Raw genomic sequence first — 13,355 nt, 5'->3', positions numbered from 1 at the left:
TTAAACAATATTGAAGAAGGTGATATTCTGTAGCTACCTTAATTTTTGAGCAGACCCAAGAACAGAATCACAGAATATCTGAAGTAGGAAGGGACCTATAAGGATCATCGAGCCCAACCCCCTGCTCCTCACAGGACTGCCTAAAATGAAACCATATGACTAAGAGCATTGTCCAGATGCCCCTTGAACTCTGAGAGGCCTGGTGCCATGAACACTTCCCTGGGGAGCCTGTTCCAGTGACTGACCACCCTCTCAGTGAAGATCCTTTTCCTAATGTCCAATCTGAGCTTCCCCTGACGCAGCTTCATTCCATTTCCTTGTGTCCCATTGCTGGTCCCCAGAGAGTGGAGACCGGCACCTCCCACTCTGTTGCCCACCCCCATGAGGAAGCTGTAGACTGCCGTGATGTCACCCCTCAGCCTTCTCTTCTCTGAACTGAACAAATCAAGTGACCTCAACTGCTTCTCATAAATCTTGCCCTTGAAGCCTTTCACCATCTTGGTCGCCCTCCTCCTTTGGACACACTCTAATAGTTTGATGTCCTCCTTACATTGAGGTGCCCAAAACCACACACAGTACTCAAGGTGGGGCCACACCAGTGCAGTGCAGAGTGGGACAATCACCTCCCTTGACGCTAGCTATGCGCTGCCTCATGCACCCCAGGATGTGGTTGGCCCTTTTGACTGCCAGGGCACACTGTTGACTCATATCAACTTGCCATCAACCCAAACCCGCAGATATCTTTCCGTGGGCCTGCTCTCCAGCCGCTCGTCCCCCAGTTTGTATATATCACCAGGATTACATTGCAAATATTGCAATGCTATTAAGATTTGTGAAATAAAAAGCAGTGGCTGGCTCCACTTTAACTATCTATTTGGTAATTCATTGAATTTTTATGTATGTGGGCTTTTTGGTGGAATGAAGAGGAATATAACAAACAATTTTTTTAATATGCACAAAGATAGTCCTCGAATAATTTTCACGAAACAACCTATGGTTAAAAACTGTGGCTATGAAAACCTTCTATCTGTCAGTTTATGAAATCTATAGAAACACTGATCTTGAACTGTATCAAGTGTAACAAAAAGTGGCCTGAAGCCCCAACTGTCTCTGCAAGAGAAGTAAGCCCAAAGGGTTAACTATGCAAGAAGTAAGTGAAACGCAGTGAGGTAGTCTGCAGATAGGTAGGGCAAGGTGAAGAGGAAAGAAGCAAATAAGTGCTTGTTCAAGAACATTTTGTTTTATTTACAAATGGGACCTAACTAGGGTGAGGTTGTGCTTTTGGAGATTAGGCAGGTAGGGCTACTCTACTAGACAATGACAGCCATGTAGGGACAGGTCCAGAGCCACTCTACAGACATACTGGGTGGTTAAGCACGCATGCGTGTATACGCAGCTGACACACAGTTTAGCCTCCAAAAGTTATACTAGCTGGATAAAAAACCCACAGAAAAATGGCTTTGAAGGCATTTGTTTTTTTCTTTAGTGTCAGTTGTGACTTTGAAGAATAAACCTACGAGCTTCAACGCAACTCTGGACTTGGCTGGTATCTCAGGGATCAAGATTAAGCCTCTTCTGCTTAGTGGGTTCAAAACGTCTAGAAATGGGATGTTTCTATCCCAGCAAAACTCCTCTCTCACCATCATCTGCGGATCTTACATATCCCATTCTTTCAATCTTTGAATTGACATGGTATTTCTGCTTTAGGTGTTGTTAACTTCCTTAATTCTAACCCTTCCTCCATGATTTGCACTTCTGGCAGGTGGTGTGGGCAATATATGTAGAGTCCTAGGACAGATCATGAAACATTTTCTATACTCTTCTAGCGTGGAATCTGTATACATCATGGTAGATAAGAATCCAGGGAAGCAGATGAAAAAAAAAACCACAAAGAAACAGCAAAAGACAAAAAAAAGGAGAATTTTTTTTTCTATAGTTCTCGAAAAAAACAAACAAACAAGACTGAAGCTTTTAGGCTAAAGAACCCATACATCATCTTCTATAACTGATGCTACAGCAGCTAGATTTCATTTTCTCGAATGGCACAACAAGAACACTAGGAAGAATTACAGTACTATGAGGCATAGAAAGTTCAAAGCAAGTTAAGGAAGCATCTGATGAATGAGAAAAGACAATCATATCTAGTGATGTGGGGATAAAAATAACAACTTATGTTAAGAGGACATGGAGACACGCATAAAAGTATTCTTAAGAGATCTGAAAATACTTTGAAGAAAGTTATAGAAGGGCCAGATGCTGAACATAATTTTATAACTATTTACCTTTTCCATGTTCTTTAAAGATTACAAAGTCACAGTAGCTATGGTATGGGGAACTGCTTTTTGCCATTCCAGGAATGGGAAGGGAGTGATATTCTATGGTGTGCATTCACAGACCCCAAGCTACCATAGAGCCATTACCTGGTCACAGGGTTCCCAAACATTAGAATCAGTTGGGAGGGGCCTTTAAAGGTCATCTAGTCGAACTCCCCCTGCAAGAAGCAGGGACAACTTCAACTAGATCAGGTTGCCCAGAGTCCTGTCCAACCTGACCTTGAATGTTTCCAGGGATGGGGCATCTACCACCCCTCTGGGCAACCTGTGCCAGTGTTTCACCACCCTCATTGTAAAAAATGTCTTCATTATATCTAGTCTGACCATTCCATGGTCAAATTCCATTTCCCATTCAAAAAGCTAATAGGATGCAGCTTCTCCTGTATTTTCCTTTGAAAATGATTTGTTGGAAATCCAAACACCTAGGAAAAAGCTTACGTCAAACACAACACTTGCCCTTGAACAACTCCATCTTAAGGACAGTAACTCTTTCACCGAGTCTGTGATACAGCATTGGTCTGCACACAGATAATTGATCTCTTTGGGACTATTATAGCTCCAAATAACATGTCGGCTTTCAAAAGCTTTCAGATATCTGGGAAGACTGCATTTCTCCTACATTCTCCTGTAGGAAGCAGGGACAAGATTTAAGCAAGCAACGAGAGAAGCCACATGGGAACCAATGTGAGAAGAGCCACGCAACACATTGCAATGAAGATGTATCAGTATATATTGATGTAAATAATCATTTTTGTGCACAGTCAGGATATCACAACAGGAAAAACAGTGGAGAAATGATTACACCTTTTGGGATCTTTCAATAACACAGCCCTTCATAGCTCGATGATCTTACAGTTTCCAATACTGACTGAGTTTGGGTGTTTGCAACAATGTGGTAACATTTATAAGTGGCTGAAGTTATAAAGCTAATGCCATGACAAATAAGTATGTCACACAGGTCATACCTGCTCAGTTACGTACTTGGCCACACAATGGATCTTTTAAGCATGCTGGTATTGGCAACCAGCAAAGAGGTTACATCTGTATTATGAACAGATCAGTAACATTTCTTTCGGAGAGGCTTTATAGAATCAGAGGATAATTCAAGTTGGAAGGGACCTCAAGGTTTCTCTAGCTCCTAATCAAAGCAGGGTCAGGTATGATGTCTGATCAGGTTACTCAGTTTGGTCTTGAATTCACCAAGGATGGAGATGGCACAACCTCTCCAGGCAACCTTTTCCAATGCCTGGATGTCCTCATGGTGAAAAGTTTTCCCTTATGTCTGAACCTTCCATGTTTTAGCCGCCCATTGTCTCTCATCCTCTTGTCATGCACCACTGTTAAGAGCCTGGCCCTATCTGCCTGATCACTGCAATGTAGGTATTGGAAAGCCATTGCCTTCTCCTGAAGCCATCTCTTCTCCAGGCTGGACAAGTCCCGTTTCTGCAGCTTCTTCTCATGGGGTATGTACTCAAGCCCCCAACTATCTCAGTGGGGCTTCTGCTGAACTCACTCTAGTTTATCAATGTCTTTCCTGTACCGGAGGTCCCCAAACTGGATGTAGCATTCTAGATGCAGTCCAATGAATGACGAATAGAGGGAGATCCTTGTTTCCCTAGCCATGCTAGCTGTGCTCCTGTTAATACTGCCCAGGACGCTGCTGCCCTTCTTTTCTGCCAGGACACACTGCTGGCTCTTGTTCAGCTTGCTGTCTAACAAGACCCCAGCTCCTTTCCAGCAGAGCTGCTCCACGGCCAGTCAGTCCCCAGACTGTACTGCTGCAAAGGCAGGTCCTTTTATTTCTCCCTGAAGTGTGCTTCCCAGAATAAACAAACTGTCAGATGATTTCAAGGAAAAATACTATTCAACTGATGAACTACTGTAAGTGCTCGCAGAGAATATTAACTGTAACTTTAAACAGTTTAACCACAAACTATTCTTTACTACTGGGTAGAGACAGCTGAAACAGATGAAGCAATAAGAAAAAAGGCTATCGATACCAGAATTTCTTATATCAGGTAGCAGGGCCTAACTAATCCTACTGCATACATCATACTAGCAGCAAAGAACAACTAAATGCATAAAATTGTCAGCTAGCATAAAGTCACGAAGTAGAGCTTTCTTTGCATCAAAGACAGGAAACAAAGTGATACTAGAGAAGCTGGTATTGACTGGAACACACAACTCTACAAAAGCACTGCAGTAGCTGCTCTTAAGTTACTTAAATATTTTAGCACCATAATTTTGAGCACAAAGATGACTACCATACATCTGCTATTCCTCTGCTTATGTCCTGCACAAAAAAAAAAAGACCTAAGCATTTATTGAAGGATGAACAATTTTGTACACCATATGCATCATTGATTCCTGACACACAGTTTCTTCCCCTTTTCCATGGCACAAGAAATTCTGATCAACAAACTCCACATGGTGTTTAATACTGAGGTTCTTGACCTAGGAAAATAAGAACATGAGCATGTTTTCTTATCACAGGTATTGACTTTAGCTTCATGTTTTACGGAGTTTACAAGGATTCTGATGGCTGACTCTGTGCTAAAAACAGCACGCAGAGAAGCTTTACTTGACACTGTGTAATTTGCATACTAAGGTTTTCTATTTGCTGGGCGGCTTTGGCTCTGAAACAGTAACTGGATCCACATTCTACCTAGTTAATAAAGTTTAGCCAGGCTGTACTCATAAACAGGCAGCAATTTAGGTCTCTTTGGTTTCCTCAAGCAGGGGACTGAAAAAATCTGTTAATCTTGTATTTAATTTGGTACTGACCACCCAGCCAATCTGGTCCACTCACCTCTTTCCGTGAAGATGAATGTGAACAAAAAAAAATAAATTTATGACACACTGGCAACAGAATTTGACAACAGCAGGTGAAATACAGAAGTATGGCCACTGACTAGAAAACTCAGAAAAGCTAACCTCTCCCTCATTTTAAGCCTCTGAAATTTAAGCTCTAACCATGCACCTATTACAATCGATTCAGGACTTCTATTAACTTATTGGAGGACAGACCACAGTCCACTGAGAAATCCCATTGGACTTAGCAAAAGACAGTTTCAATAGGTATCAATAAACCCAAGCACCTCCAGCCACGAAAGACTCTGAGTTTCAAGGAAGGCCAGGAAGAAACAGCAACGTTTTAACTTAAGGACTGTAATAATAATTTATTATTTGGAAGCAGTTGATGCAGTAATGGACAATGGCTGTAGACATTTATTTCATTTAAAGCAGAATGTGCATAGAAAATGATTAGAAAAACACAGGCTTTCAAATAGAATATTGGAGCTTCCAAATTTCAATAGCTGACAAAGCCAATACTTTATTGAATTACATACAAGACAACTATACTGGGTCAGTGACAGGATGATGGATTTTTGGTCTAACAGATGTCAAAATATGATGTCTAGGGAAGAGTACAAGAAAACAGGAGGCATTCAGGATACATCTTTAAATAAATTCCCGGACCTTCTTAGTAATAGTTTCTAAGTATTTATTAACTCTGCACAAATTTCTCTTCCATGAAGTTGTCCAGTTTTCCAGTGGTTGACTACCTATCCTGTGAAGAATTGTCTCCGTTTTGCTTTTTTATTTTTTGAATATGGCACATCAATTTTTTTTCCCTTTTTTTTTTTTTTACTTCATTTATTCAGAAAGACAGAGAAGTGGGAACTCTTAGGTTAACTTGATGTGGTCCTGGTGATTCGCTACTGTTCATTTTCCCCAACTTGTTCCATACATTCATTCTATGCAGTCTACCTTTTTATCCATCAAAAGTTCTTCCTTTAAAAAGTACAAAAATTGGCAGCTGCCACAAAAACATATCTCAATACAATTAATTTTCCATCATCTTCAACAGGAAGATGGGGTTATATGGTTCTTCTCCTCTGAGTTTATTCAATAAAATGAGGACTTGCGTACAGAGACTGCTGCGTATCTCCACCCATAGCCAGCCCATGAATGGCATGGCCAAGACACAGCCAGAGCTAATACAAGTGTGCGTACCTCTGCTTTGCTGTCTGGACGTCTTTGTATCACTCTTGCCAGGTTAGCGTAAGCTTACTAGGCACAACACCAAACATTAGGATCCTCCTTATATCGGAAGAATGGTGCAAAGATATCCGTGTGCCTCTGCAGAAGCCAGCCTTGGGCCAGTCAAACATGCGTTCCTCGAGGTCCGTGCTCTCAACGCTTCGAGAGCTACTACGTTCCCAATAACAGGAACATAGAATAGGCTGGGTCAACCTGACTTCGCTTGGGTTTAGATCTCTGCTGATCCCCTCTGAAGAGACCTTAATCGCATAGCACTAAGCCTGTATTTAAATGCAGACAGACTGCGTAGTTTACTCTGCATGGAGTTATACCCAAAATATTTCTGTTCGTGGCACAGATGAAACAAAATCTATATGAACTACCTATTGCAGAGATGTAACTGCAATAACTGACTACACAAAAAAATGCAGATAAAGACAAATAACTTATATTCCATTAAGAAAATAGCCCCTAAAATAATGATTCCAGCTTCTCATGCATTGTCTGTAATCTTCAGTATAGACCATGTAATTTCTCAGTGTTTCCCCAAGAGAACAGCAGAAAACATATCTTCCTTTCTCCTAGCCATTATATGACTGAGTTACTTGAAACTATTGTCTTTGAGCAAGCATTCAGAAAGAAGAGTATGAAACATTAGACTTGGTCAGGGCTCTATGTGCAGCCATAAGACATAATTTTTATCCAACTCAAAACAGCATCTTTGCAAAGATGCTCCATCAAAGAATTAACCCTTCAGCTGTGTTGTATTCCAAAGAAATGCAAAGATTAGGGAAGAAATGACATCTTGTGATTACAGATTCTAGTGTAGAAATATAAAGACTTTTTTAAAATAAAAAGGAGTATATATAAATCTTTGGTAACAGTATGTTTACGATGTTTGCAAAGGCTTAGGCTCACATGAGATTCCTTCAAGATAATTAAGCAAGCAACAGTCATCCAATGAAATTATTTTTAAATTAACATTTCTGATTAAAAAATGCATTTCTGAGAATTTAGCATAATTAATTTGTTTATAGCTCAGGTTTAGGGAACAAATCCTGAAATTAATTATTTATAAATCCAATGCCTGATTTCATATAAGGGTCGTCTTATGACCCTTACAGGGTCACTGCTATGGACATTCAAATTCAAAATTAAGAGATTTTATGTTACAAGACAGTTCTCCAAAAACACTGTAGGATGACTTAGGATAAGAACAATGCAACTTTGTGCGTTTCTGTCACTGTCTTTGCTCAATATGCAAAATTAATTCAAGGTATTTCTGCACTATTGCTTTATTCTTATTCCTGTTATTCTCAACAGGCTGTAGTGAAAATCTTGGTGTTATGTCAGTCAAGAGGGGCAGAAGAGACATTGTATTAAAACTGGCTATTTAAAAAATCAAACAAATCATCAGCATCTCCAGACTCTATCACTTTTTGAGTGCAGATTCTCCATTTCTTGCAAAAATACACAGACTGGTTGCAATATGAAAAGCTCTTGTGAGAGAAAGAGAAAACCCCTTCTTGACCACTGGTTTTGGCAGGTTAAGAAATAAATAAGCAAGTAAGTGCCTACTTTATAATCAAAACTATTCTAGGGAGCTTGATGGCTAAACAGCAATTGTGCTGTGCTGTGAAGGATCAAAGATAGATGCTTAGTTCACCTAAGTACACCGCAGTGGCACAACACTCATGCACTTCAGGTGAGGATCTCGATTAGAAGTGCAGTTCAAAGGCACCAGTAAAAATCTCACTTATCTCTTTATGTTCTCATAGTATAATCACAGAACAAATGTGTTCTTATGTTAAACATACTGCAGGCGACCATACCTTTAAGAGTTTTTCTCTTTGTTTTGCTATGTTCAGTTTTTCAGAGAGCTGGCTGAAAGATAAGTTGGAGGTTTCAATGTCTTCATGCATCAGAATGTAGGGATGTGCATTACCTTAAAAAAAAAACAACAACAGGCAGCTAATTGTTACTGCGTTTTTCCCCAGCCAGCTTCTAAGTACAAGCAAAATTAAAAGAAGCTAGGCTTATATTAATTTCTTTATTTTCTTTGAGCAAACCTTCATATTGAACAAGCAAGAGAAGCCCTGATCTGTGCTTAGAGACAATGCAAGACTAAACCAGCAATAAGGAACGTACATGTACTCTTAAAAATAAAAGCCAACCACTTTGCTAGTATTTATGAAAACCAGGAGTGTTAGGCTAGTGTGAATAAATATTTAATGAGCATGGCAGATTAACACATGGTTACTTTGACTCTTTTCTCTTATTTATGTAATACAGACAAACAGTGGAAAATTATCCATCAATGACTATTTGATTTGAAAGAGAATTACCTGCCTATAAAGCTTTGGTTATCCAATAAGATAACCATCACAAGACTCATCTAACATAAAAGACATATAACCATGGCACTCACATCTAGAACAACCTGAGCTAAACTTATTAACAGATAATTGTAAAATTAATATGTATCAATTCTGTTTTTAATTCTAGTGAATGATTTGAGCCCATATTTTCATAACTTTTATTGGCTTCAGTGTAAGCAGGTTCTACATCCAAAGAAAATCTCACCATTTCTTGAAGAGGATAAAGAGAGACCTCAGAAGTGTTGCATTTATAAATAGCTTTCGAAACTGCACATTTGTGTTAACTCTCACGTTCACAGAAAAGTATGATACTGCCTTGAGAGATGTATATTGTAAAAACTGAAGCAACAAAGTCAGAACTATTCATCAATGCAACACAGCATAAAAAGAAATAATGTGCAAACTGGAGTACATACCTCTATTAGCATTCAGAGCAGCTAACTGTGATTTCAGTTTTGCAATAATGCTGTTTTGAAGCTCTATCTTTTCCTGCTGTTCACGTGTTTGCTGCATGTAGTTTTCTGTCTGCAAATACAATATAATTAGCATTAATCTTATCCTGGTTTGACTAGGGGTGTGCTATTTGGCATATAAAAAGCAGCTCTGATTTTTAAAGATAATTGTAGTTGTGGGCCTCTGTGTGAAAACCCAACTACAGTCACCTTTGGCAAGCCCATATTTTTGAGACTGCCCTGATTAGAAAAGGTATTATAGGAAATAAATCCTGATTTTCAGTAACTGTTTCACCTATGGCAGTTTTAAAGAATAGGATAACTTTTAAGTATAGGATTCTTCATTCATAGGCATAGAACACATCAGCTTTAAAATTAGAATTTTAATATTCTTCAGAATGCTGGTCAGTTAGTTTATCTATAGAAAGAAGTAACTTTCTTCCCCCAAACTTTCTAACAAAGAAATGATATAAATACAGGCTTTCAAAAAGATAGATTTTAAATGGAAAACAACAACATTGCTTATTCCATACACAGATATTTTGTAAATAACTTTAATTGCCTATGAAGAGACTTTTGCCTGTTCCTTTGAATGCAGCAGACTGGGCGGGGGGGAAGCAAGGAAGCAGCCCCATTCTTCATCTAGCCATACTCCATCTCATGCTATAAACAGGCCATACAGAGCCTAATAAGACTGCTCACATTTCACCAAAGTGTATAAATATTGTTAGACAGACAGTTAATTGAACAAATGGCCAGGTGTCAGGAAGATGCTAATATTCAAAAACTATTATTTCATTAGCACATGCCTAATGTTACAGTTATGGTAGTGCTACAAACAAGCAAGAAAACTTGGGAAGTTCCAGCAAAGAAACTTACGGCAATGCACTGAATTTTTCTGAAATTAAGAATATGTTTATTACTGAACAGATCATGATTTGGAACAAGACTAGGCATTGTTTTCATGTCTATTCATAGTTTACCCATACTGCTATCTAATTCTCAAATCTCGGTCAGCTTTAAATTCCACACCCCTCTACTGCCCAATGTGTTTGTCTGTAAAGCAGGCAGGAAAAAATCTACAAGCAAAATTTATTTTAAAAGGACAGGTAGCAGTTGTACTGTGAGAGTTTATTTAAAAAAAAAAAAAAAAGTAATCAAAGAGCAGTACACTCCAGCAGCTATAAGAGACCTCATGAAGCAGAAAAATCACTGAGAACCAAATTGAAAATGTACAACAGCAATGTCTTGTCAACACTTCTGTACAGAGCACAGACATGACAGCTAAAACAGACAGAAGAGAAGATGCTTTTGACAGCCAGTGTGCACAAATTATTCCTTGAGTCAGATGGCAGCAACAAGTTACCAACTAGAAGATCTGCATGACAACCAACCATCCATCTGTATCAAACACCATCTGGCCGAGATGACTCTGGCTTCTGTGTGCTTGACATGGCTCCCAGCTCTAGAGACTGGCAAAACAAGTGGCCTATCGGTAACTTAAGTAGTAAACTGTTAACAACAGAATGGTGGACAATCCAACAACGTGTGAAGGCCACACAATGAACAGAGGAAGTTACTAGAGTAAAGCATTGTACAAAGGTCATTCAAAAACCAGGAGTTTGGTTAAAAAAAACCTGAAAAACAGCACAAACAAAAAAAAACCCAACTAATATACCATCAACTCTTCTTGAAAAAATACTTTTGTTCTTTTTGGAAGTCATGAAATCCAACTACTGAAAGTTTGATTGGGACAAAGATTTGAACTGGTAGTAAACCTTTATGAAAGGCTTTCATTTTTAATTTCTGAACCTGAGAAAATGCAGAGAGATATCTTGCAAGCATTTAGTTCCCTTAACACTGATGATCTCATACCCTTCTCTGGTTTTCTTCCATAGCCTTTAGAAGGGCTATCTGACCTTGTACCTGATGCCTTGGTTTTTGGGCAGAAGTTTCTTTTATGTACTGTTAGATGACCCAGGAGTATTCACTTGACTGGTTTTCCTTCAAAAAACTAATTCTTCATCATAAGAGACAGAATTTAAAAGACTCCCAAACATTTTAAAATGTGTTGCCTTTTGTTAAGTTAGTTACAAAATGTACTGACACGCTACTTGTGCTTGTTAAGTACAGAAAAGGGTACAGATTTGCACCAGCGCTGCTGCAACAGACTACCAATGCAGACAGACTGCACAGCTGGGTGACTGCACACATGACTGACTTGATACCTGTTCTTCAATGCCTTTGCTAGTTTATTTTGCCATGCAAGGGGGTGGCAAGATTGTGCCCAGATACCAGAATATTCTCTAGTAGACCTTTTCCTGCTCCCAATTCTACTACTGCTTCCATAACTTGACACTAAGTATGGTTCATCTGCCCCTGAACGAAGTCCCAGCCTACCACTTCTGCAGTATCGGAAGCATTCAAGCCTTCCTATAACAGAGGTTCCATTGCTGGGCAGAATATGCATGATAAAAACTCAGCTCAAAGCTGATAGCTTTGCAATATACTGGCATACATGATGATAAGTCCTAGAGGAGCTTTGGTTGACTAAGTAAAAATTCAAAGCTGCTCCTTACTGGTCAGACTGCCTCCAGAATCTTTCTGTTAATTCATGATTAAAGAATAATTGTACAGATGTCTGTTTTTTAAAAAAATCAATAGTTATTCTTTAAGGTAAGTTTGTTATAAATGTTTCAACACAAAACCTCATCTTAATAGCTTGCACAGTGCTTAACATATTAAACTGGTAATTCATATGGCATATCTTCTTAGTAACACAAAAATGATTTAAGCTATTTATATTAATAATTTAAAAAGTAATTTTTAAATAAAACACAGTAAATTTCAGAAAGCACTTCATTAAAGCTAGTTAAATTTTATATACATCTTTGCTGTTTACATTAGAAGACTTCATTAATCCTCCAAAACAGAAAACACTCTTCTCACCTTTAAAACTACAAAAAAATTACAGGTCAAAAACCTGAAAACCACCTACCACTACCTTCACAGCCTAATGAGTTGCTCTCTAGCGTACTGGCCTGGTTTCATAGCGGCAATTTCCAACCTCAACAGATGCACTAAAGTGCGCATAGCTAAAGTGAAACTGAAATCTGCATGTACCACAATCCTCCATGGGAAGGATGGCTTTAAAGATACAATTCAGAACCCAACACATACTTTTTGCTGTAGTTCTTTCACAGCATGGTCCCTATCCATGCATGCTTGTCGATAGGCTTCATAAGCTTTGTTAAGCTGCTCTCCAATGTTTTTGTCCATAATTCCCAATGTTGTTTCATCACTGAAAAGATGGTCAAGTTAACAGACCTGAAAAGTAATCAGAAGGAAAAAGAGAGAATGCTAAGAAACACAAGTATGTAACTAAAAACATGTATAACATGACTTGTATTAACATCAAATTCAAGTAATATGTGCGGTATGTTTGAGCATTAATTCACATAATAGTTTGAACTATAGCTCCGTTCACTTCAACATTTAATTTTGTGTCCAGGGATAGGTTTAAACAAAAGCCAAATAAAAGCACGTTAACTCTGAATCAAATTCTGGATGTACAGAATGCGTAAAAGTACGTGTAGTTACAGCGTTTGAGAGCTGGGACTTACAATTGGTGCAGATCACCAGTTTTATGACATTTCCAACAGTTTTATCTTTACTGAATTATGAAATAACAGATAGCATTAAAAAACAAAACTCAGTTTTTGGCATTAAGCAATAAAAAGAAAAAGCTCAGTAACATTAGGTCATGTGGACCAATCCTATTCTATGCCATACTTGAAAATGGCAACACAAGCAACACTATGAGGTGAATTAAAACACCTTTTATCTAAAAATCAGTAGTACCAACCAGTAAGAATTAGCAAGACTCAGACCTTTTCACACAATGTTATCAACTTTTTACACTTTGTGAACAATTTCAATAACAATTCCTGAAAATACAGCTCATGAACTTCGACACATAAGACAACACTATTAATTGCCACAGACTTCAATTTCAAGACAGAGTGAACTTTGCAAACACAGAATGCTTTGCTTCTATAGTAATATATGACATGAATTTTAAGCTAAAAATTTATCATAATGCAAGTACAGTAGAGGATAGGTTCATGAAGTCTCAAAAAACCCCCCCA

General features: G+C 38.5%; 1 protein-coding gene across 2 annotated transcripts in view; it reads right to left on the bottom strand.

The window, feature by feature from the left end:
• The window catches only part of TANK (TRAF family member associated NFKB activator), a 29,707-nt gene that overhangs the window by 12,309 nt on the left and 4,043 nt on the right, over positions 1 to 13,355 (bottom strand). For both annotated transcript variants that reach the window (XM_063341847.1, XM_063341848.1), the window contains exons 3-5: positions 12,388 to 12,534; positions 9,172 to 9,280; positions 8,210 to 8,322 (exon numbers count right to left, since the gene is read on the bottom strand). In XM_063341847.1, coding sequence (XP_063197917.1) covers positions 8,210 to 8,322; positions 9,172 to 9,280; positions 12,388 to 12,486 — 321 coding nt within the window. In that variant the 5' untranslated portion in view covers positions 12,487 to 12,534. The remainder of the gene's footprint in view (positions 1 to 8,209; positions 8,323 to 9,171; positions 9,281 to 12,387; positions 12,535 to 13,355) is intronic.

Source organism: Chroicocephalus ridibundus, chromosome 7 (genome assembly GCF_963924245.1).
Source record: "Chroicocephalus ridibundus chromosome 7, bChrRid1.1, whole genome shotgun sequence".
Lineage (NCBI taxonomy): Eukaryota > Metazoa > Chordata > Aves > Charadriiformes > Laridae > Chroicocephalus > Chroicocephalus ridibundus.
Note: the sequence above shows the minus strand (reverse complement) of the source record. Positions and strands in the feature narration are given on the sequence as shown.